This window comes from Syngnathoides biaculeatus, chromosome 6, assembly GCF_019802595.1.
Source record: "Syngnathoides biaculeatus isolate LvHL_M chromosome 6, ASM1980259v1, whole genome shotgun sequence".
NCBI lineage: Eukaryota > Metazoa > Chordata > Actinopteri > Syngnathiformes > Syngnathidae > Syngnathoides > Syngnathoides biaculeatus.
The window spans coordinates 22,129,486-22,152,092 of record NC_084645.1 but is presented as its reverse complement, the minus strand read 5'-3'; the positions used below and the strand labels follow the sequence as shown (position 1 = coordinate 22,152,092).

Genomic DNA, 22,607 nt, shown 5'->3' with positions numbered 1-22,607 from the left:
TAGCGCCAACGCATGTTTTTATCAATCATAATCTGTGCAAGATCACAAAAGTAACACCGAGCATGGATTCAGAGTCATAAAATTCAAGCTGTTCGATCCCTGTACGACCGCTGTCAGAGTTTGGTCCGAATTGCCGGCAATAAGTCGGACTCGTTTCCGGTGAGAGTTGGATTCCGCCAAGGCTGGCCTTTGTCACCGATTTTGTTCACAACTTTGATGGACAGAATTTCTAGGCGCAGCCGAGGCGTAGAGGGTGACCGGTTTGGTTGCCTCAACATCGCAAATCTGCTCTTTGCGGATGATGTGGATCTGTTGGCGTCATCAAGCCGTGATCTCCAACTCTCAGTCGCAGAGTGTGAAGTGGTTGGGATGAGAATCAGCACTTCCAAATCCGAGACCATGGTCCTCAGTCGGAAAAGGTTGGCGTGCCCTCTCCGGGTCGGGGATGAGATCCTTCCCCAAGTGGAGGAGTTCAAGTATCTCGTGGTCTTGTTCACAAGTGAGGGAAGAATGGAGCGGGAGATCGAGAGACGGATCGGTGCAGCGTCTGCAGTGATGCGGTCCGTTGTGGTGAAGAGGGAGCGAAGTCGAAAGGCGACACTCTCAATTTACCAGTTGATCTACGTTCCTACCCTCACCTATGGGCACGAGCTGTGGGTCATGACCGAAAGAACAAGATCTCGGATACAAGCGGCCGAAATGAGTTTCTTCCGCAGGGTGTCCGGGCTCTCCCTTAGAGAACTGGTGAGAAGCTCGGTCATCCGGGAGGGGCTCAGTGTCGAGCCGCTACTCCTCATTGAGAGGAGCCAGATGAGGTGGCTGGGGCACCTGATCCGGATGCCTCCCGGACGCCTCCCCGGTGAGGTGTTCCGGATACGTCCCACCGGAAAGAGACCCCGAGGACGACCCAGGACACGCGGCCGAAATGAGTTTCCTCTACAGGGTGTCCAGGATCTCCCTTAGAGAGAGGGTGAGAAGCTCGGTCATCAGTGTCAAGCCGCTGCTCCTCCGCCTGCTATTCCTCCGCATTGAGAGGAGCCAGATGAGGTGGCTGGGGCATCTGATCCGGATGCCTCCCAGACCCGGTGAGGTGTCCCACTGGAAAGAGACCCCGAGGATGACCCAGGACACGCTGGAGAGTTTATAGTATGTCTCTCGGCTGGTTTGGGAACGCCTCGGGATCCCTCCGGAAGAGCTGGAAGAAGTGGCTGGGGAAAGGGAAGTCCTGGTATCCCTGCTGAAGCCACCTCCCCCACGACGCGACCCGGAAAAAGCGGTAGCTAATGGATGGATGGTGCGAGTCCTTGTGCCGTTTTGTCTTTTTTTGCTTTTGTTACTAAAAGTATTCCGGCTCACAAATCCTGCCAAGCATATGCATTTACTCGTCTCAGTCAAGAAGTGCCGATAGATGTTTTTGTTTCCAAAAAAATGAATTGATATACGAGGGCGGTGGGTTTTCCGTCATTGTAGAGTGACTTTTGAGTTGAGCATTTAGAAGGCCGGAATCGGTCTTAAATGGAGGGTGGTGGTGGTGAGGGTGGGGGGGCGGGGGGGCGAGAAGTGGAGGGAGGGCTGAGGAGGAGGAGGAGGAGGAGGAGGAGTACTTGGAGGAGAGGAGACGCATCCTCTGCGCAGTGGTGGAAGCAACATCTCTCAGTCAGCTTCGGACTCTTGTTTTTTTTGCACTTCGGGGCTCTTTTCTCTCTTTTAGAATTTTGTTGTTGTCGTTGCATTTGTGTTGCGTGTTTGTGTCTGTGTGCGCGCGCCCGGCATCCAATACTTGGACCGTGATGTGGATTTACAAGCTGCTGCTGACCCTCTCCGTGCTGCTCTGCTCAGGTAAGTTCGACCCTCACTTTTTTTTTTTTTTTGGGGGGGGTTCCTTGGTGTTCAGCATGAGTAAGTGAAATGCTTCACTTGGCCCGGGTATGAAAAATGTGGTCGCATGCATGTAATTTGTGTGTGCGGGTGAACTCAAATTGTACCCCCCACCTCCCCTCCACGCGCACCCTGATGACCGCTTTGTGTAATTTAAAAGGATTTGCATGCGTCATCCTCACTGCGGTTTTTGCTTGCGTGTGCCTGTGCGTCTCGGCCTGATCTTAAGTGATGAGGAGAGGATTTATGTTGTGAGTCATTTATTATAACACTCAGCGGGGAATGACACATTCGTATAGCGCATGTGTATCATCTATTGTGAAGTTTCGAATGCAAACAACTTTTACAGAACATTCATTTATTAGAATGGTATATTCTTTGCCTTTGCCCTGTTCATATTTCACATAGTTACTTCAACAATACCATTGTGCTAGTTTAAAATGAAAACAAAAAAATGTTTGCGGAACATTCATGTATGACATTTGCAGCTTTGTTCTTCGGCTAACAATTTAATTCAAATTGTGGTATATGTAGTGAAAGAGGCTAATTGCTCTGCCTGTCCCTATTCATAAATGACTTTTTAAAAATTAAATTACGCGAAATCCAATCATTTGTCATGGGTACCGAATGGGCCTCAACAGCGGTTGGGAACTATTGGCATGTTTTGAGGATCGGGGCTTCAAATTGTCCTCACCCCACAGGTACTGCGGATTGCCTTTACGTTCCAAAACTTACATGTTAAGGTCACCCATCCATCCATTTTCTTTGCTGCTTATCCTCACAAGGGTCGCGGGGAGTGGCGGAACCTATCCCGGGTGTCAACGGGCAGAGGCGGGGTACACCCCGAACTGGTTGCCAGCCAATCGCAGGGCACGTAGAGACAAACAGCCGCACTCACAATCACACCGACGGGCAATTTGGAGTGTCCAATTCATGTTTTTGGGCGGGGCCGGGATCGAACCTCCGTCCTCAGAACTGTGAGGCCAACGCTTTTACCATCTGATCCACAGTGCCGCCATGTTAGGGTCACCAAAGACAAAATTGCATTTTACTGGAAGGTGTGAAGTACAAACGGTTGTTTGTAGACCCTCAATACGTGCGTCAATGACAAAGTGAGTCGTGACACATGAGAAATTTAATTAATTTTAATAAGTTAAAGCGACAGCACGGTGTATCAACTGGTAAAGCGTCGGCCTCACAGTTCTGAGGTCCCGGGTTCGATCCCTGCCCCGCCAGTGTGGAGTTTGCATGTTCTCCCCGTGCCTGCGTGGCTTTCCTCCGGGCACTCCGGTTTCCTCCCACATCCCAAAAAACGTTAATTGGACGCTCTAAATTGCCCATAGGTGTGATTGTGAGTGCAACTGTTTGTCTCCATGCGCCCTGCGATTGGCTGGCAACCGGTTCAGGGTGTACCCCGCCTCCTGCCCGTTGACACCTGGGATATGCTCCGGCACTCCCCGCGAACCTCGTGAGGATAAGCGTCAAAAGAAAATGCATGGATGGATGAAGACTTCAATGTCGTCGTGCGTGTGAACACTTGTTTGTCGGTGGGTGCCCTGCGATTGGCTGGCTACCAGTCCAAGGTGTACACCCGCCTCTTGACCTCAGTCAGCTGGGTCAGGCTGTAACTCATCTGCATTCCTAATTAAATATCATAGAGGTGGATCATATTAGAAACAGCTCACAATATCATTCAACGTAGCAAAGCAACACTTAATCAACACACCCCTGACGTCGTCTCTCATTAGATTGCACCGAACGTTGTGTCCGACGCGCACTGTGTGTGGTTTCTTTGCGTCAGAGGCCAGAAGAAATGCGCTGCAGGACTACCAGAAGACGGACGGCGTGCGTCTGGTGGTCGTGACCCCGAGCCCTTCCCACCTGGCCAAAAGCAGGAAGGTCAGCCTGGCCAAGTGCGCTCGAACCTGCAGCCGCAACAAAAAACTCCCTTTCGCCTGCAGGTAATGGAATGTCTCCAGCGCGTAGACATCTTGAACCTCGTGACCTCAAAATGGCTCTTCATGACAAAAAATAGACTTTTGGCAGAGGTTTTTTTTTTTTTTTTTGTAGGTCTACCAAATTTCATTTTGTTAAGTGAAACTGCCGTAGAGAAATTAAGTTTCAAACCACTGTTTGCACAAAAACTTTAGTTTTGGGTATTTTGTGGCAGGTTTCTAGCTTAGTCACTAATTTAAATGCAGCAAACTTTGGCCACTAAATTTTGAAAGACCTCCGGGGGCACTAAATTCAAATGTATGTTTGACGGCAAATACGGGAATCAAACTCTGCTGCGATAATCCGCCCACATGCAATGACAGCCACCTGCCCCTAGTTTACTGTCACTAGTCTGTCAAGTATGGATAGTTTGAAATTAGGTACCAATAGAACAAAAAAAAAAAAAATTTTGGGCTACCATATTTTCCACACCTGAAAAGCCTTTAATTTTTTCAAAAATCCATATATAAGGGGCGCCTTATAATCCGGTGCGCCTTATATATGGATCAATATTGAGCCTTTAGTGCAGCGCCATCTAATGGATGCATAACGTAACCCCAGCCGCTACTGCAGCGTCTATTCTATGCGACTTATAATGCGGTGCGTCTTATATACGGAAAAAGTTTGAAAATATGCCATTCATTGGAAGTGCGCCTTATAGTGCGAAAAATCTGATATTTCTCATTATAAGGACCCCTGAAAATGCACAAACAACCCCAAAATGGCTACTTTGTTTCAAAATGGCAGACTGCCCGTGTTTTCTTGGAACTTGGTTCTTGAGACTTTATTTTGTGAGTCTATTCTTGGTAGAAATGTTTACTAAATTTCTTATCGCTGAGTCAAAGAGGCTTCGGGGGCAGGATTTTTAAATACCCGAGGGACGCATCGATTTGCAACCGTGACAAAAAAAGTTCATTTTTACACGCAACTTCAGAATAAATTTGACTAAATCGGAAGAAAACAATTTGAAGAGGGTCTCATCCTTTGTTTGGTGCTTCCCAGGTATTCCCTCAGGTGTCTTTCAAGTGAAGTGGACCCCTCTTGATTGCTTTGTAACAACGGCAATAATTGAGAGGAATGTTGCCACGATGCTTCACTTTCCCACTTTTTGTTCTCCTCTCAATGCCTCATTTGTTTCCGTGTCTAGAGCGTTCATCTATGATCAGCAAAACAGGAAATGCCAGTGGCTGTCTTTTGACCGCAACTCGCCCGCCGTGGAGACCCAACACGACTTCAACGTACAACTCTATCAAAAGAAAGGTGACTCTTCCGCTCGTCCGACGCAGTTGCTGTTGTCGGTTGGAAATCGATGCAACGACAAACTGCCCGGGGGTATTTTTAGACTCGTTGCGATGGCTCTTCTGAGGTAAACAAGGGAGGGGCAAGGACCGACGTCGTTGTTTATTGTGTCGCAGCACATTATGCTTCATTTTGTGTCATTAGGTGATCTTTGGTGTAAACCGTGGAGACTCCTCCCGGCCTCCAAGAAAACCGATGCCCAACTCTTCATTGCAAATACTTTTGTGTCATTTGGCAAGACTGTAAAAATTCAGATTTCTTTTTTCCAGATTACATTCGCGAGTGCATCGTGGGTACCGGTCAGAGCTACAGGGGTCGAAGGTCGGTAACGGTCAGTGGGATCCTGTGCCAGGCCTGGGCCTCCCCTATTCCTCACGAACACAAGTAAGGAAATATATATACAGCAGAGCCTCTGTTCTCGACCACAATCGGTTCTAGAAGGCGGTTCGAAAACCGATTTGTTCGAAAACCGGATTAACCGCCGCGCGCGTTCTGTTATTGCTGGGTTTTTTCGACCCTGGTGGGAATTCACAACAAAGCGCGTTGCGGGTCAGCTGGTCTCGCCGCGCGCGTTCTGTTATTTACGTGTTTTTCCGCGGGGTGGTAATTCACAACAGAGCGCGTCATGGGTCAGCTGGTCTGGCCGCCCGCTCTCTGTTATTTCCGGGTTTTGTTGGGGGTGTTCGAATACCAATTTTCGTTCAAAAAGGGAAGCAAAAATATAGAGAAATTTTCGTCCAAAAGCCGATTTGTTCGAGAACGGGGACGTTCGAGAACCGAGGCTGTGCTGTAGCTCCGTTTATTGTGCCTCGTTAGCGATGCAATTAGTCAGGAGCTGTAGGCTACGCACCATGCTTGTGTACACGATATAAAGCGTAAGGGATCCTGCGGTGCAATCGCTCATCAAAAGTGCACACATCAGTTCTTTCTGCAGGGCAAAAATGTGTGTGTGTTTGTGTGTGTGGGCGTAAACATGATTAGAATCATATCTAATGGCCTCGGGTTGAAACTGGAGGTACTTCCCCACCAAATTACATTCCCAGATGAAGCACATTTTTTGAAATCGGCTGCCCTGTAAAAACAAAACAAGCCAATTAAAGAAGGATGTACTAAAACACTGTTTCTCCACTGCTTTCGTGGTGAGAGTCTTTGAAATAGTAGTGTCGTCAGTCATCAGGAGAGATTCGACTTCAAATACTCGGGGTCAACAATACGGAGCAAAGGAAGTGAAGAAACGGGTCCAAGCGGGGTTGGAACAGCTGGTGAAAGGTGTCTGGTGTTCTATGTGACAGAAGAGTCCCCGCTAGGATGAAGGGCAAAGTTTATGAAACAGTGGTGAGGCCGGCCATGATGTACGGATTAAAGATGGAAACAACAGGAAGTAGAACTGGAGGTGGCAGAAATGAAGATGCTGAGGTTCTCGCTTGGTAGGAACAGTTCGGATAGGATTAGAAATGAGCTCCTCAGAGGGAGAGCCAAAGTTGGATGTTTTGGAGACAAGGTGAGAGAGAGCAGACTTGGATGGTTTGGACGTGTCCAGAGGCGAGAGAATGAGGAAATTGGTTGGAGGATGGTAAGGATGGGGCTACCAGGGAAGAGAGTGAGAGGAAGAGCAAAGAAAAGGTTGAGGGAGGACATGAGGACAGTTGGGTATTAAGAGAGGAAGACGCACCAGATAGGCTTAGATGGAATAAGATGACACAGTGTGGAAAAGAAGAAGAAGTCATCAGGAGAGAGTTTATGCGTCCATTGGGTGTAAAAGGAGCGGTTGCAGCGGAGGTGGTTTGGCTTAACAGAAAATACTTAATACACAAACAAAAAAAGCCTCAAATGAGTCATCATATGAGACCCTTACAAGTTGTCCACTGAGTGACTGTGTAAAAAAAAAAACACACACACACATTTGGCAATGGTCTGTGCCAGAATAAAGTAGTTAGAAGTTACAATCCCTGAAAGTTTGAGAAGGAAATCTTGAGAAAACTGCAACAGGAGACATGTTGACATGTCATGTTGACATTTTCGGGGTAAAAGGAATCGACAAGTGAAGCGGATGGCTTGCAAATTGTCACTCCAGAGAGAGGGACAAACCTTTTAGCGCATTTTGTCTTTGACTTCAGCAACAAAAGAGATGGCGCCGACCATGCACCTGCTTGATCTTGCGCCTATTACTTTCTTCACAACCAGATGTGTTCAAAGTAGACTTTTCCATGTCGCCAGCCTTTTGAGAACGTTTTGAACTTATCTTTCTAGACCCGAATCTGGACCAGAATCTTGCGTTCTAGAACTGAACCTACTAAAAGAAAGAGTAGATGCGGGACAAGCCGAAAGGAAAAGAAGAAGAAGCCTCCCTTCTTTCATCCAAAAGTTCTGATATAGAAATAAGAAAGACAAATATTATGCTTACCCTAATTTCCAACAAATTTGGCAATGAAATGGACCGCAATTATGATGAGTCAAACGATGTCATTTCTCCTAGCTAATCAACATAGACAATTTACTGACTGATCATGATAACATTTGCGCATTTTCTCCAGCTGGTTGATCAAGCTGCCGGTTAAGCGGTGATGTTTCCATCACCACGTGGAAAAACACTGTTTGGCTCACCGTTGAGGATCTCTGGAGGCCCGGGCCATGTGCGGTCCTCATGGAGAATATTTGAGTCACCGCCGTCATTGCCGACGTGTTTACATTTCCTCCTGCTCCGACCTTTTGGAAAGCTATATTGTTTCACTGGGTTTCTTTTCAGTAGCGGGACATAACCTTATTTTTTATTTCTATGATTTAGCCAGCTTAGAGTTTTCCTTTAGTCGGCTCAAAACATTAGCAAAGCTAAGTGAACACGTTTTAATAAGATCGAGGTATTGTGGCAATTTATCAAAACAGGTATGCGGCATTAGCATTTGGACATTTGCAGATTTTTCTTCCCACCTATCAGCTCCTTGATTCGCTGTTCTCGTGCTCAGAACCAAGCAAATACATGAAGTATTTTCGGGCCATCTGGTGGAATCTTGTCTTTGTTTAGTTTAATTAATTGACAGTGCCTTATAGTGTGGAAAATACCGTATGTTTCTGCTTCCCTCCCGATGCAGCTCATGATTGTCCTGTACTTTACCGTTACAATTTGCCTGTATCGCTAAATGTTTATTATTTTGTTAAAATAACAAAATGTGAGTTTAACGACATTGTTTGCGTAAAGTGTTCGTCAGCATTTGCAGTATTTTTTTGCCCATTTCAGTTTGGGCTCGCATGTCATCAAGGTACAGTGGTACCTCTACTTATGAAATTAATCCATCCGGAAGTCGTTTTGTAACGCGAATCATTTGGAAATAGAAGCACATTTTTTATGTAAATAGCGTAATCGGTTCCAAGCACCCCCGCGCCCACAAAAAAATAAGCATTAATAGTACATAATGCAATAAAAAAAAAAAACGTTTATTTACCTTTTGGCGCTGGGCAACTATGTGAAGAGAGGGATGATTGACAAGCAAACGGCATTGTGGCAGACAGGGGAGGAGGAAAATTTGACAGCCGAGAGAAAATATAGATATGAACGTGCACACACACACACACACACAACTTATAGTAATTCCAGTAAAGTTTCTTGGGGCCCATGGTGAAGAAAGACAAATAAACTTGGAAAAAACACAAACGAAAAAGTTGTACTTTTCCAGTGTGCGTTAGCTTGTGACAGCGTAGCGGGATTCGGTGACAGTCGAGTGTCCAAGGGAATCAAAAAGCGTCATGGGTAAATGTTGACGTCCCGTTCGGTGGAGTTTGGGGAATCCGGAGCTTATTTTTTTCCTTTTGTATCCTGAATTGACTTCGTAACTAGAGACGATATTTTTCCTGAGGCGGCGTTTTGTAACCTGAATTTTTCATTACTAGAGACGTTCATAAGTAGAGAGTCACTGATGGTGTAGTGGTGGTACACACGCCTGCCTTAGGTACTGGCAGCGTGGGATTGATTCCCGCTCAGTGTTGGTGTCGATATCTGTCCTGCGGCTGGCTGGCGACCAAATCGGTGTGTAGTCTGCCTTGGCCTGAAGTTACCTGGGATAGGCTCCAGCTCTCTCCCTGGATAAATGAAGAGGGGTTGCACAGGAAGGGCATGCGGCTTAAAAACTGTGCCAAACAAATATGAGCGTTCATCTGATGTGACACGCTATAGTGACCCCTAACGGGACGAGCCAAAAGAAATACATACAGAGACCTTTGTAAGTAGAGGTACCACTGCATGTAAGGTGCTGTTGTCTGTGTGACACGGGTTGATTTTTATCTACGTGTTTGAAGGATTATGTTGATACTTTATGGTCTTGTCTGTGCTCAGAGCTTCGTACAGACTGAGTAATTCTCCACCTCCGATTCTTCTCGTGATGTTCTCTCATCGTGTCACCGCTGTGACGACATATGAATTTGTAGGCCGCCGACTGCTCGGGACAACGACCGCCGTGGCCTTGGGTGTTTCCCTTTGTGTTTGTTTTTCTTTTCCCAAAGACCTCTCTCCACACACTACCTGCCAAAAGCTTGCAGATGGTTTCTGCACATGTGGCGCATTGTTTGCGTAATGGCTGCTTTTGCTTCCGACAGATTCATGTCCAAGCGTTTCAGCAAGAAGGACCTCAGGGATAACTACTGCCGAAACCCGGATAACTCCACCGTCGGACCGTGGTGCTTCACCACCGACCCGCGGCCGCACCTCAGGCACCAGGAGTGTGGAATCCCTCAGTGTTCACAGGGTAGGGCGCACACTTTAAGGAGTGGAACCAGCACAGACTGTGAGGTCCAGCACAATTCAAAACGGGGTCAGGGTTCCAAAAAAAAGGTTTCAAGTCTGGTATGTCGTTTCAGAGAAGGGTTAGTTTTTAAGATTGGGGGTTCATGCCAGAGTTAGGTTAGATATTGCTTTGCTATCAATAAAAAAAATAAAAAAAAAAACAAGCCAGGAGGACTCTACTTGTGGGTTCTGAGTGTAGAAATCTTACATAATCATATGAAACGTTCAACCTTGTTTGGAACGCGAATCCAAGCTCGAAACCCTGCATTGAAACCGCAACCCTTAAACATTACTCTGAGGGCAACCATAACTACGATGTGGCCTGCGATGAAAACATGTTCGACACCCCCCATTTTAATCGGAAACATGCACAATCGTCTTGCAAACAGTAACGCGTGCACGCAAGCTCGCACGCAACCGTCGACATCTGCTTCTTATCTGCGTGCGCCGTTGTTGAAACTAGGCAGCGTTTAACCATTCACCGTCGCAACAAATGCGAGCCTCACGCACGTGAAAGAAATCGGCACCTCGCAGCTTTCTCAAGTACGTATTAGTGTTTGTGTGCGTAGAGTCCAAAGTATTCCATATAAACGAAGAGGCGTTGTGTTTCCAAATGTTGTGTAATGTATGCAACTGGATATTTCATTTTACCAAAAGTCGTTATTGGGTGGGCGGGGCCACAAACTTTTTGCTTCTATGCAATGTTGATTGGTCGCACGCGTGTGTTGTCGCACTTGTGCAGTGGAGTGCATACATTGCAACGGCGAGGGTTACAGAGGACCCATGGACCACACGGAGAGCGGGAAGGAATGCCAACGCTGGGACCTGGAGGAGCCGCACAAGCACTCGTACCACCCTGACAGGTAACACATAAAAGCGTCATGATTAAATAAGCCAGTCAACAGCTGCTGCGTGTCCGAAGGTCTCCGTGAACACCTGAGGAGGTTTTTCGCTGGAGGGCTCTGAATTGTCACAAAATGTAGGAATGCATTCATCTTACTCAAGATAGAAAAGCCCCAGGGTCTCCAAACGTCTCCAATGACACCAGGGGAAAAAGCTCATTAGAGGGGGTCTGACTACTCACTAAATACATGTTTCAGTAAGTCGCTATGATTCATTTGTAGTGTGAACGTTATGGTGGGAACATCTCCAAGACTGACAACAGCTGGAAAGAAGTTTATGGTACTGAGGGTTTTCTGAAACAATGGTTTCAGCAGACACTAAATACATTATAGAGGTAAATTAGTATGTAGTATGATTTACCTGCTCTTTGCGGATGATGTGGTTCTGTTGGCTTCATCAAGCCCTGATCTCCAGCTCTCACTGGAGCGATTCGCAGTCGAGTGCGAAGCGGCTGGGATGAGAATCAGCACCTCCAAATCCGAGACGACAGTCGGAAAAGGTCGCCGTGCCCTCTCCGGGTCGGGGATGAGATCCTTCCCCAAGTATCTTGGGGTCTTGTTCATGAGTGAGGGAAGAATGGAGCGGGAGATCGACGGACGGATCGGTCCGTTGTGGTAAAGAGGGAGCTAAGTCCAAAGGTGAAGCTTTCGATCCACGTACCTCCCCTCACCTATGGGCACGGGCTGTAGGTCATGACCGAAAGAACAAGATCTCGGATACAAGCGGCCGAAATGAGTTTCTTCCGCAGGGTGTCCGGGCTCTCCCTTAGAGAACTGGTGAGAAGCTCGGTCATCCGGGAGGGGCTCAGTGTCGAGCCGCTACTCCTCATTGAGAGGACCCAGATGAGGTGGCTGGGGCACCTGATCCGGATGCCTCCCGGACGCCTCCCCGGTGAGGTGTTCCGGATACGTCCCACCGGAAAGAGACCCCGAGGGCGACCCAGGACACGCTGGAGAGACTATGTTGCTCGGCTGGCTTGGGAACACCTCGGGATCCCTCTGGAAGAGCTGGAAGAAGTGCCTGGGGAAAGGGAAGTCTGGGTATCCCTCCTGAAGCGACCTGTAAAAGCGATAGATAACGGATGGATGGATGGATGATTTACCTCCAGTCTGAATGATGAGTGCTAAACGTCTCAGGGTCTGGCTTCAGACAGGAGGCAGTCTCCGAGTCTCAGAAAGTCTCTGAGAACACCAAAGAGAGAAAAAAAATCTCACCCCTGGTATCCTAAAATATACATAACATCACCACCACACACTTGCGGTTAAATTAGCCGGTCAACAGCTGCTGCTCTGACTTCAGCCGCGGGAGGATGTCTCCGAAAGTCTCCAATAACACTTGTTAGCGTTTTTTTTTTTTTTTTTTTTGCGAGAGGGATCTGAATTGTTACTCCATATGATTGATATCAGTCAGTGCAATTTGCTTGCAGTCTGGATGCCGAGGGATCGGAATTTCTGGCTCTGACTGCAGCGGGAGTCACGGAGTCTTCAAAAGTCTCCAAAAAGAAACTGAATAGTTACTAATTGATGAAATTCATGAGTGTGATTTCCTTCTAAATCAGGATTTCCACGTCACCAATAACACTAGAGATGGTCTGGTTTGCAAGAGCGATGCAAAGACTCTCGGAAATTAGGGAAACTTTCTCTATTCTCAACAACTTATTGCGCAAATGTAAGATGGCTAATTAAAAATAAGCGGACAAAGTTGATCTCAAGAGTAACGGGCATTTTTTCCCCCCACAAATTACGAAAAAAAAGCACATTACATCTCTTTTAGGCTCATGCGGTTGTGGTGCGCTAAGTGATTTAAAGTCAGCCCGTGTCCTTACATCTCCCCATTGTGTTCCTAGAAGTGATTTGCTGGAAAAACTCTTCATTCTGACTAATTGCTTTAAATTCCTGGTAAGCCCGGCTCAGATTCTTAAGATAATACTTTTTTTTAAATGAATGTCGTGCATTTTACTCCCTGATTTTGTGTCATGTTATGTGCGGTCTGGGGGAGGCGGAGGAAACCGAATCCAGACAAGAGAGTAATATTCAGGCAGGAAAGGGAATCACGTTTTATGTAAGATTAACAAACCATAAAAACAGTGACAAGAGAGCAAAAACAAAAGAAATCGCAACGTTTGACTGAAGCGGATCTTTCAGTCAGCGCACTCGCGAAATTAGCAGCAGGTTCTGCAGTCTGCCGTTTGATGAATTGATTGACAAAGAAATAGGCCTGAAAGTGATCCAATTTGATGGCTCATGGGAACACGATCACGCAAGCAAGACGTTTGATATTAATCCGTCTTCTCACTCTGACTTTTCCAGCCATTGTTTAGCGCGATGTTTTCCATCAAGCCCGATGATGTCATGCCGTTGCTGATGCGTGTTTCGCAATAGGTATCCCGGCAAGGGCCTCGACGACAACTACTGCAGGAATCCAGACGGACGCCACAGGCCCTGGTGCTTCACCATGGACCCGAACACAAAGTGGGAATACTGCGCCATCAGAGTTTGCGGTAATACAGCATTATTTATTATAGCAGTATTTTTATTTTGTTTCAGGTATTAGAACAGTGATGCACTGGCTCCCTCTAGTGGAATGCAAAATAATCACTTCATTAATTGTTCCAACGCTGCATAACATTAGTGGTGTGAACTTTTTGATTTCTCCAGTACAGAAAAAAATATACATATATTCCATTTTTTAGAACTGGTATTCGAACATTCACTGAGGTCAGCTGTTTTAGAACATTTTGACTGATATTTTGAGACCCCCCAGAATTTGTTCTGTGACGATGTTAGCACCCAACCCACTAAACGAAAGGCTTCCCTGTCTTGTTTCTGCAGATTAATTTCAAAAAGTGTGTTTAAAACTTTTCCATTACAGTAAAGCCTCGGTTCTCGAACGTCCCCGTTTTTGAACAAATCGGTTTTCGAACGAAAATTTTGAGATTTTGTTTTTGCTTCTCTTTTCAAATGAAAACCGGTACTCGACTGCCCCCGACAAAACCCGGAAATAGACTGGCTGACCCACGACGCGCTTTGTTGTGAATTCCCACGCCGCCGAAAGAAAAAAAAAAACAGAAAACACATAACGCGCGTGGCGCAACCAGCACACTTTTGTTATTGTATATAACGCGGCCTCTGTACACAGACGTGTCCCGGTAGTGACTGTTGTTTTTCTTCTTATCGAGGACGACCATATTAACCCCCAATCATGGCTCCAAAGAAGGCAAGTCGCTTGTTTAAAGTTATTCTGCACTTTTGTTGATTAAAAAAAAAGTTTACAAGGCTGGGGGCTGAGTCGCTTCAGATACGGCAATGCACACCCGGCCTAGCGTACTCTACTACTAAAGCATACATTTTAAGTAAAAAAATAAATATATTTCTTAAATTACTTTATTATATAAAGTATTTAAACTGAATGTGTATTTCTACTATGCAGTTTATTATTAGGGAAAGCAAAAAAAAAAAAGCTTTAAAAAGCCAATTGTTTTAGGTTTGCAACGCATTATTTCTTTTTCCATTCATTCTAATGAGAAGTATTGATTCGGTTTTTGAACAAATCACTTCTCAAACCGTTTTCTAGAACGAATTGTGGTCAAGAACCGAGGCATCGCTGTTTAGAAATCAGGAGAACATGGGTTGGTTTCATCAGAAAACTAACTACAAGAATAATGTCATTTTGTAATAAAGGTATAGAAATAAAAAAAAAATTGCTTGGTCGAAATAATATTCCACAGATTAATCAATTATTAAAATAATTGTTTGTTGCAGCCCTAGTGTCAAAGTGGTTGGAATTCTAACTTGTCAAATTATGACATAGCCAAGGTATGAAGCTCCTCTCAGCTGTCATATGCACCTTTAAATGTTAAAAATAATAATAATAATAATAATTTCACTTGGCCCATTTTTGTTATGTCTTTGACTAGTAGTTCCACCGGGATGATGTTTATTGTTCAACGTGAGGTCGTGAGACTGTTGAGATCTCGCTTTAGACTTGAACTCCCAGTTAAAACGCAGACGCAACATTACGCCATTTGCATCACACTTTTGTGCGTAAGAAAAACAAAATAATTTGGGGTGTCAAAATCATCCTCATTGCCAGCCATATCGCAGTTACGGTGTCCTTCAAAGGGCTATTAACTTTATGAATCATAAATGTATCGCCACCATGACTGATTCTGGTGGTCCTGAGGCTTTTTACACCAGATGCTGCCCACTCCTTTGACAAAATCCATTATTGCCTAGCAAAAGCAAGTGAAAGCGGTTACATCATCTTAAAGGGTTTTTTTAAGGTCTTAAATTTAATCCATGAGCAAGTTAATAAATAAAACATGAGCAGGCTAAGCAGTGCAATAGCCAAGCGTGCAACTTCATGACCATCCAGTTCCTTCTGGATCAAAGCAATGCAGTTATTCACTTTTGACAGAACATTCTTCCTCAAATGTAGCTAGCCAAACTATACGGAAGCGTATTGCTGCCACACCAAAAAAAAAAAACAAAAAAAAAAAAGGTCACGACCACATTATAACGTGGTCTGTTTCACGTTATAATGTGGATATTTCATGTTGTCACCTGATGTGTTTCACGTTATAACATAATTCATTTCACATGATAACATGAAACGTTTCGTGGCATAACGTGAAATAAACCGCGATGTAACGTAATTTATCACATTATAACATGAAATGAACGGCAATACACTTCCGTATAACTATTCTCTCTTGATATTGTGTAAAAAAACATCTAGCCTTTCCATCTTAAAGCGACAACTAGCGCAGCGTGAAGAAAGAGGCCCCGTTTTCAGGTCAAATGTTCGACTGTAGCTTGATTTGATCTCCAGCTATTTTCAACACTTTCGATTGGTTAATAATACGTAAAGATATCACAATATCAAGATCGGCCAATTCTACTGATTTGTGAAAAAATGTGAAATTGAACACACTTCTACATTTGAGACTTACCCCCGACATCGACGATATTTGATAATATTGTAAGCTGCAACATGCACGGTTTGGAAATTTGTGATTATTTTGCTTACTACAAAGGGGAAGTACACACTCCACATTTTGAGAATCACTGACATCCGTAATCACCCGTGTATGTCTTTTGTTTACGTTTTCTTAACAACAGAGTGAGTTTGACAGTGGAAGCATTTTCTTGACGACAGATTGAAACCAGAAGATATGAGGAGTGACAACTATATTTCAACACCATTTGATTGATATTAAGGGATTTGGCGAAAACAAAATGCATTTTAAAATCCCCTGGTAAAAAAATTCTACAGAAATTCTGTAGAAATCTAACGAATTTGTACAGAACAAGTTTTTCTATAGAATTTTGCTATGATTTTCGATAGAAATTCTACAGAACAAAATAATTTCTATACAAATTCTATCATACTTAGGTCCTAAAGTTCTATAGTTGTTTAGAAATTCTTTAGAAATGTTCTATCGAAAATTCTTAGCAGGGTCTGTGATAAAAAGTGAAGAAAAACTGCAAAAACTGAAAAATTGAGACGCAAAAAAATGATGCCGCGGTCCAGATCTGGCTCACAGGGTCTTGCCGTAGGTCATGTATTTTTAAAAGCACCCTCGAAAGAGTGACAAACTTTCTGCGAAGTGCAGCTGGTGTGCAGTCATCAGCGTCGTCCCCGCTGCCCTCATATTTTTCCCTTTTAATTAAAATGTTTTAAAAAAAATCCTCTCCTGCCCGCCACCGCCTCTCTGATATGAAGGTTTGTTGGAAACGGAGCGCGTTTATGACCCAGTGAGTCTTAATGAAAACAAGGCAGCGAGAGTGAGCGAACGGACAAGCGAAGTGTTCTTTTTCTCGGTCAACAAAAGGAAAACAAAACCCTTTTTTTTTTTTTTTAGACACTTGAAAGTTGTTTTTGCAGTTCCTTCTTAAAAGGCCCACCATAACCACGAGTTCATTAATGGGGCTTTAAGAAGCATGAGGACATTACCGGGGGGAAGGGGAAGGTGGAATCATGCTTGTTAAAATGTGAACTTGGGACACAATGTTTTGCTTATAGTTCGCACGTACAACACGTGCCGGTGCGTACGCCTTAGTCTGATGACGCAATACGTGAAATTGAGGGTTTAGCGTGATTTCCGGCCTTCAAGCCGCGACTTTTTTCACACGCTTTCAACCCTGCTGTTTATGCGGTGATGCGGCGCTAGCGTTAGCGCACCTGGATATAAGCCTCGGTACACAGAAAGACGCTAACGCAGTGCTAACGCTAGCGCCGCGCTAATGCTAGCACCGCGCTAACGCTAGCGTTGAACACTTTCTGTGTACCGAGGCTTATAACCAGGTGTGCTCTGTAGGCAGGGAATCACGGTATGTCAAGAAGTAGAAAATCAGCAGACTAAACTTTGATCATCTGATACTTTATTAAAAAACATAGAGTAAGGACAGCATTAAATGAAACTGAAAGTACAGTGTCGTTTTGTTTGTTTAGTTTGGCATTAAACATCTTTAAGCCTCTCTTATTTTTGGGGGGACAAATTGTTAATTATCTGCCAAATTGCTGCTTGCGAGAGTGAGTTAAAATCACTGTCACCATAAAAGTGTTCGCACCTCAAGTCCTTTTTGCTCCCGAGTCAAAGCAAAAAAATTAAAATCAGTTGACAAAAATTTGTATGTCACTGTAAAGCTAAACTTCAACAGTGGTACGTAATTGTTTTGTCTTTTTTAAGCCTTTTGATGCATTTTTAAATGTGGAAATCAAGGCAAAGATATTAATAATCACTTTCAAATCAAAGAAAATGTTATGACTTTTATGAAATGTTTGGGGATCCACGGAAATCTCGAGGCGTCACACAATTATCCTTGTTTTTTTTACATTTTTTACGCATTACTTCTGTGTTTTGAAGTACGTTTAGTGATAAATGAATGGCAATAGAGATGCTAATTTCCGTTAGCCATCTACGGCATAGGTGTCAAACTCTGCCCCGATATTTGGCCCGCGAGGCAATTTCAAATTCATATCAGAACCGGCACGCTGGTATTACCAGTATTACACACTTGTTTGGTTCCATTTAAAAAGGTTCATTTGTTGAATTTTAAAATGTAAAATTTTGACAGCCCTGATCTACGATGTTTCCCAAACTGCGTAATGCATGCTGGTATTAAAATGGCAGATTCATACTGGGCTATCGATAATAACTGTGAGAATGAACGTTTATGACAATTAACAGCTTGAAGCGACACTTTTCGAAAACTAAACACTGCCCGTTCGGTGAGGGCAGGAACCATAAAAATACAATATGATGCATTTTTGCAGCATTTTCAACAAGAAAAAAAATCGTATACAACAAAGACGATTTTGATGTGCCCAACAGACAACAAATGTGAGTCTAAATTTTACAGTCGGCCTACGTACTAAATGAAGATACTGTACGATTTTCATGGTATTTTAGTGTTCTATATATTTGCATATTCGGAAATACTGTAACTTCCAGCCTTTGCTGAACAAGGAGTGAGTGTGCAACTTTACAATGTCAGCCCAGGTGCAGAATCGCTTTCAGATCAGCATACAAAATGGCAGGCATATTATCGGGAAAAGGGGGTTGGGGGTGGTGGTGGGGGCAGCAAGTCGGTGTGGGCCCATTTTGGTGAATTATTAGACTCATTTCATAATTCGTCTGCACGGAACGTTCTCTCGCTTTGATTCTCACGCTCTCCCCTCATCTAATCTCTCCATCTCGCCCTCAGTCAGATAAGCTTTTTCTTTTTTTTACAAAGCGTATCATTACTTTTCTGTGCAAATCGTGATAATTAGTCAGCCAAATTGCTTTTTTTTATGATCTACACTATATCTTTTCTGTGTAATATTGAAAAAGCCATTTTTTTAAATGTATAATATTTGAGTTGTCATTCATTAGACTGTTATTTATATTTATGTGGCACATTTATTTATAGCATCAACAACTCACTCGCAGACATCGGGGAAAAAAATGGAAACTTATCATAATAATAGGTGTAACAGAGGACAACCGGTTAGAGCATTTGCCTCACAGCTCTGAGGACCGGGGTTCAAATCCCTTCCCCGCCGGTGTGGCGTTTGCACGTTCTCCCCGTCTCTCGTGGGTTTCCCGCAGGTACTCCGGTTTCCTCCCACTTCCCAAAAACACGCATTCGTTGAAGACTAAATCAACCGTCGGAGTGATTGTGAGTGCGAAACCGTTTGGCTGGCAGAGGATGTTTACAAATGTGTGGATGTGACACAATAAAACTGTTCCAGCAGGAAAAGGAGACAGATCCTCCATTCAGTTGGACCTGACCGCCAAACGACAACAAAAAGATGATGGATAGATTTATGTAAGAAATGTAGTCTGGATTACTGAAAATATATGGAGGAAATATAAATCTATTCAAATAGAGAAAAAAAATAATATATGATTTTCAGTGTGATTGTTTAAAATATGCATGGTTCAAGAGGAACAATGAAATGTTTTTTTTTTTTTTTAATCATTATATATATATATAGTAGGTGGAGGAGGCAAGTGCAGGGAAGCAAACAGGCAACAACAAAAAAAAAATCGACAAGCACGAATCAGAATGCAAAAGAGCAAAACAGATTGACGAGTAATTTCCGGCCTATAAGCCGCGACGTTTTTCCACACGCTTTCAACTCTGCGCTTTATGCATTGATGCGGCTAATTTGTGCATTTTTTTTTTCTAACGGCCGCAAAGCGGCACTCGAGCGGAAAAGGTAAGAGTGAGACCGGGGGAATATATGTGCCGAGGAAGTGACTTTTACCGGTCCGGCCCTATTAGCGCTGCGCTAGCGTGTTACTGCCATGTCTCAGTAATTTTTGCCGGTATGTTTTTTTTTTTTTTTTTTTTTAACAGGTCCTGTTAGCGCGGCGGCGCTAGCGTTAAACTCTTTCTGTGTACCGTCTTTCTTTGTAAATATCTCGTGTTTCAATGTGAGCACTTGCGGCTTTTACGCAGCGGCGTATGTATGTACCAAATGGTATTTCCTTTACTGGGTGAGGCTTATAACCAGGTGCACTCTGTAGGCCGGGAATTACGGTACTCAAGTATGGGGGGGGGGGAACACTAAAAGAAGAGCAAATGAATAATTATAAATTCCCATTATGAAGCCCATTGGGAATCATTATTTTTTAAATATTTTAAAATAAATATATTATATAATACATGAAATAGGGGAATAGATTTGCGTTTAAAGTGGATGAAAAAAAAAAGTTCCCCTTTTTTATCATGCCAAATTTTGCCTTAGCAGAAACCCCTCCGAAAACAACTGCGGTGGAAACCAGCGAGTGCTACCAGGACAGGGGAGAAGCGTACAGGGGGACGGTGGACGTGACCCCCACGGGGCTCACCTGCCAACGGTGGGACGCTCAATACCCCCACAATCACTCCTTCATCCCGCAGGCGTACCCTTGCAAGTGAGTCATCTGTCCGTCCATCGCAGTCCCTCCCATCCCATTTAAAAAGTCTACACACCCATGTTCGAATGCCACAATTTTTTTTTTTGTGATTTAAAAAAATAGACCAAGATGAATAATTCCAAAACTTTTCTCAGCTATACCTTATACAAGTGCGATAATGTTGTTGCAAAAGTGTGCACACCCTATTATGAGAGGGAATGTGGCTGTGTTCACAATTACACAAACAACCAAACCAACAAAGGTAAAATGTGAGTCGGCTCATAATAGGTAACATTCAAAATGCCTTTTTTTTTTAATATATAAAAATTAAGTTCATATGTTCTAGTAGGCTTTTCGTCACATCTTATGTAGTCGTACCTTCTTGCACAAGTCGTGGAATTTCTTCAACATCAAGTCAGTCAGGAAAAGGCTACAAAGGAATTGCCAAGGCGTTAAACACAACTTTAAAACAAGTGCAATCATCATCATCAAGTGTAGAAAATATGCCACAGCGGTGACCTTACCAGCAGTCCAAAATTGTTGAGAAGACAAGAAAACTGGTTGACGTGGTTACTAAAAGGCTGGCAGCATCATTGAAGGAGCCGCAGGAATTTCATACATGTGACTGCAATCTCCCGTCATTTTTATAAATCTTGGCAATGAGGCTGAGTAGCAAGACAGAATCATTAACCTCACTTATAAAAGAGTCTTTACACTTGTTTAACCGTGTAAAGTCTTTTTTTTTATTGGGGGGGTGAGTTAAACAGTTTATGGGCCACGTTAACGAAGGAATTAAAAAAAAAAAAAAAGATTTATCCTGGTCTGATTTTTTTGTCATTTGCACAACCAGGTTTGTGTCGACTTTGTATTTCTACTGTACGTATCTCTTCCTTTTTTTTTTTTTTGCCTTCCAGGGATTTGAGAGAAAACTACTGCCGGAATCCAGATGGCCAGGAATTCCCGTGGTGCTTCACGACGGACCCAAGAGTCCGCACCATGTTCTGCACCAACATCCCTCAGTGCGGCTCCCAAAACAAGCCCGGTGAGAAACTGGCCTCGCGCTCCAAAATAGCAGCGGCTGGATTCCTTTTTCTCACAATAAGAGTTGCACTTTACCCGGCGTTTGGCCGCGGCTCAGAGCGCCAACCGTACACAGTAAGACGCTCGAAGTATTTTCGCCCCATCCCTGCGGAGCGCCGTCGGAGTGTGGGAAGACCTCGCCGCCACGCCTCACACAAACAAAAGTTTGATGGTGTTGACAGATTAGCGCCATATAGTACGATTCTCGTGGACGTAATGGCCATGTGGGGCTATACAGCCAGGAGCAAAAAAAAAAAAAAAAAAAAAAAAAATACTCCCATGGGATATTCATAATGTGAAAATACTACAGATATTTATGTTTTTCTTTAACGCGGAACAGTTTTGACCAGGAGTGAGGGATTTCCCCTTTAATATCCATAACTGAGGCTACTCGGGCTTATTCCTTTTTTTTTTTTCGGCATTCGATTCAGACTGCTACGAAGGCTTTGGAGAGAAATACCGGGGGGAGCAGTCCAGGACCAGAGCCAATCTGCCCTGTTCTCCCTGGGGGGAGCACAACAACAGGTCAGTCCACACGCCATCCTTCCTGAGCATCGATCCTGTTTCTGCAGACCTTTTCACCGTACCGTCACGCGTACTTCCAGGACTGCACTCCAATTAAACAAACCCTAAAATGTTATTTGACTAAGACGGAGTGATTTAGAAAATGGCAAATCGCTAAAATTACCAATTTTTTTTTAGCTTTCCTCTCTGCCACGGTCGTTTGAATGTGTGAAGTGTCAGTCGAAAAGATGTCATGTTAGGTAAAGTGCTCAGGAGGGAGACGGAACACACATTTTCTGAGCTGCTTATTCTCATAAGGGTCGCAGAAGGTCGTAATTTATGTTTCAGCAGGTAAGTTGAAAGTTGAAATCAATGTGGTGGAAATTCAGACAGAGATGTTCATGATGTACTACTAAAGCATAGATTTTAAGTAAAAAATAAATATATTTCTGAAATTATTTTATTATATAAAGTATTTAAACTATACATGTATTTCTACTATGCAGTTTTATTTTTAAGAAAAGCAAAAAAAAAACAAAGCTTTAAAAAGCCAAATTTTTTAGGTTTGGAACGCATTATTTCTTTTTTCATTCGTTGCAATGGGAAACATCGATTTGGTTTTTGAACAAATCACTTCTCGAACCGTTTTCTGTAACGGATTGCAGTCGAGAACCGAGGCATCGCTGTTTAGAAATTAGGAGGAGAACATGAGTTGGTTTCAGCAGAAAAATAACTACAAAAATAATGTCATTTTGTAATAAAGGCATACTTGGATGGGAAACC

At 43.8% G+C, this 22,607-nt stretch overlaps 1 protein-coding gene across 1 annotated transcript in view; it reads left to right on the top strand.

Annotated features, from left to right (window-relative positions):
• Window positions 1-1,612: 1,612 nt before the first annotated feature.
• Window positions 1,613-22,607, top strand: part of hgfb (hepatocyte growth factor b) — a 36,563-nt gene continuing 15,568 nt past the window's right edge. The window contains 10 exon segments of the mRNA XM_061822620.1: window positions 1,613-1,839; window positions 3,680-3,839; window positions 5,021-5,133; window positions 5,442-5,556; window positions 9,760-9,908; window positions 10,689-10,809; window positions 13,231-13,349; window positions 20,093-20,258; window positions 21,155-21,282; window positions 21,752-21,845. Of these exon segments, the coding sequence (XP_061678604.1) occupies window positions 1,791-1,839; window positions 3,680-3,839; window positions 5,021-5,133; window positions 5,442-5,556; window positions 9,760-9,908; window positions 10,689-10,809; window positions 13,231-13,349; window positions 20,093-20,258; window positions 21,155-21,282; window positions 21,752-21,845 (1,214 nt within the window). The 5' untranslated portion in view covers window positions 1,613-1,790.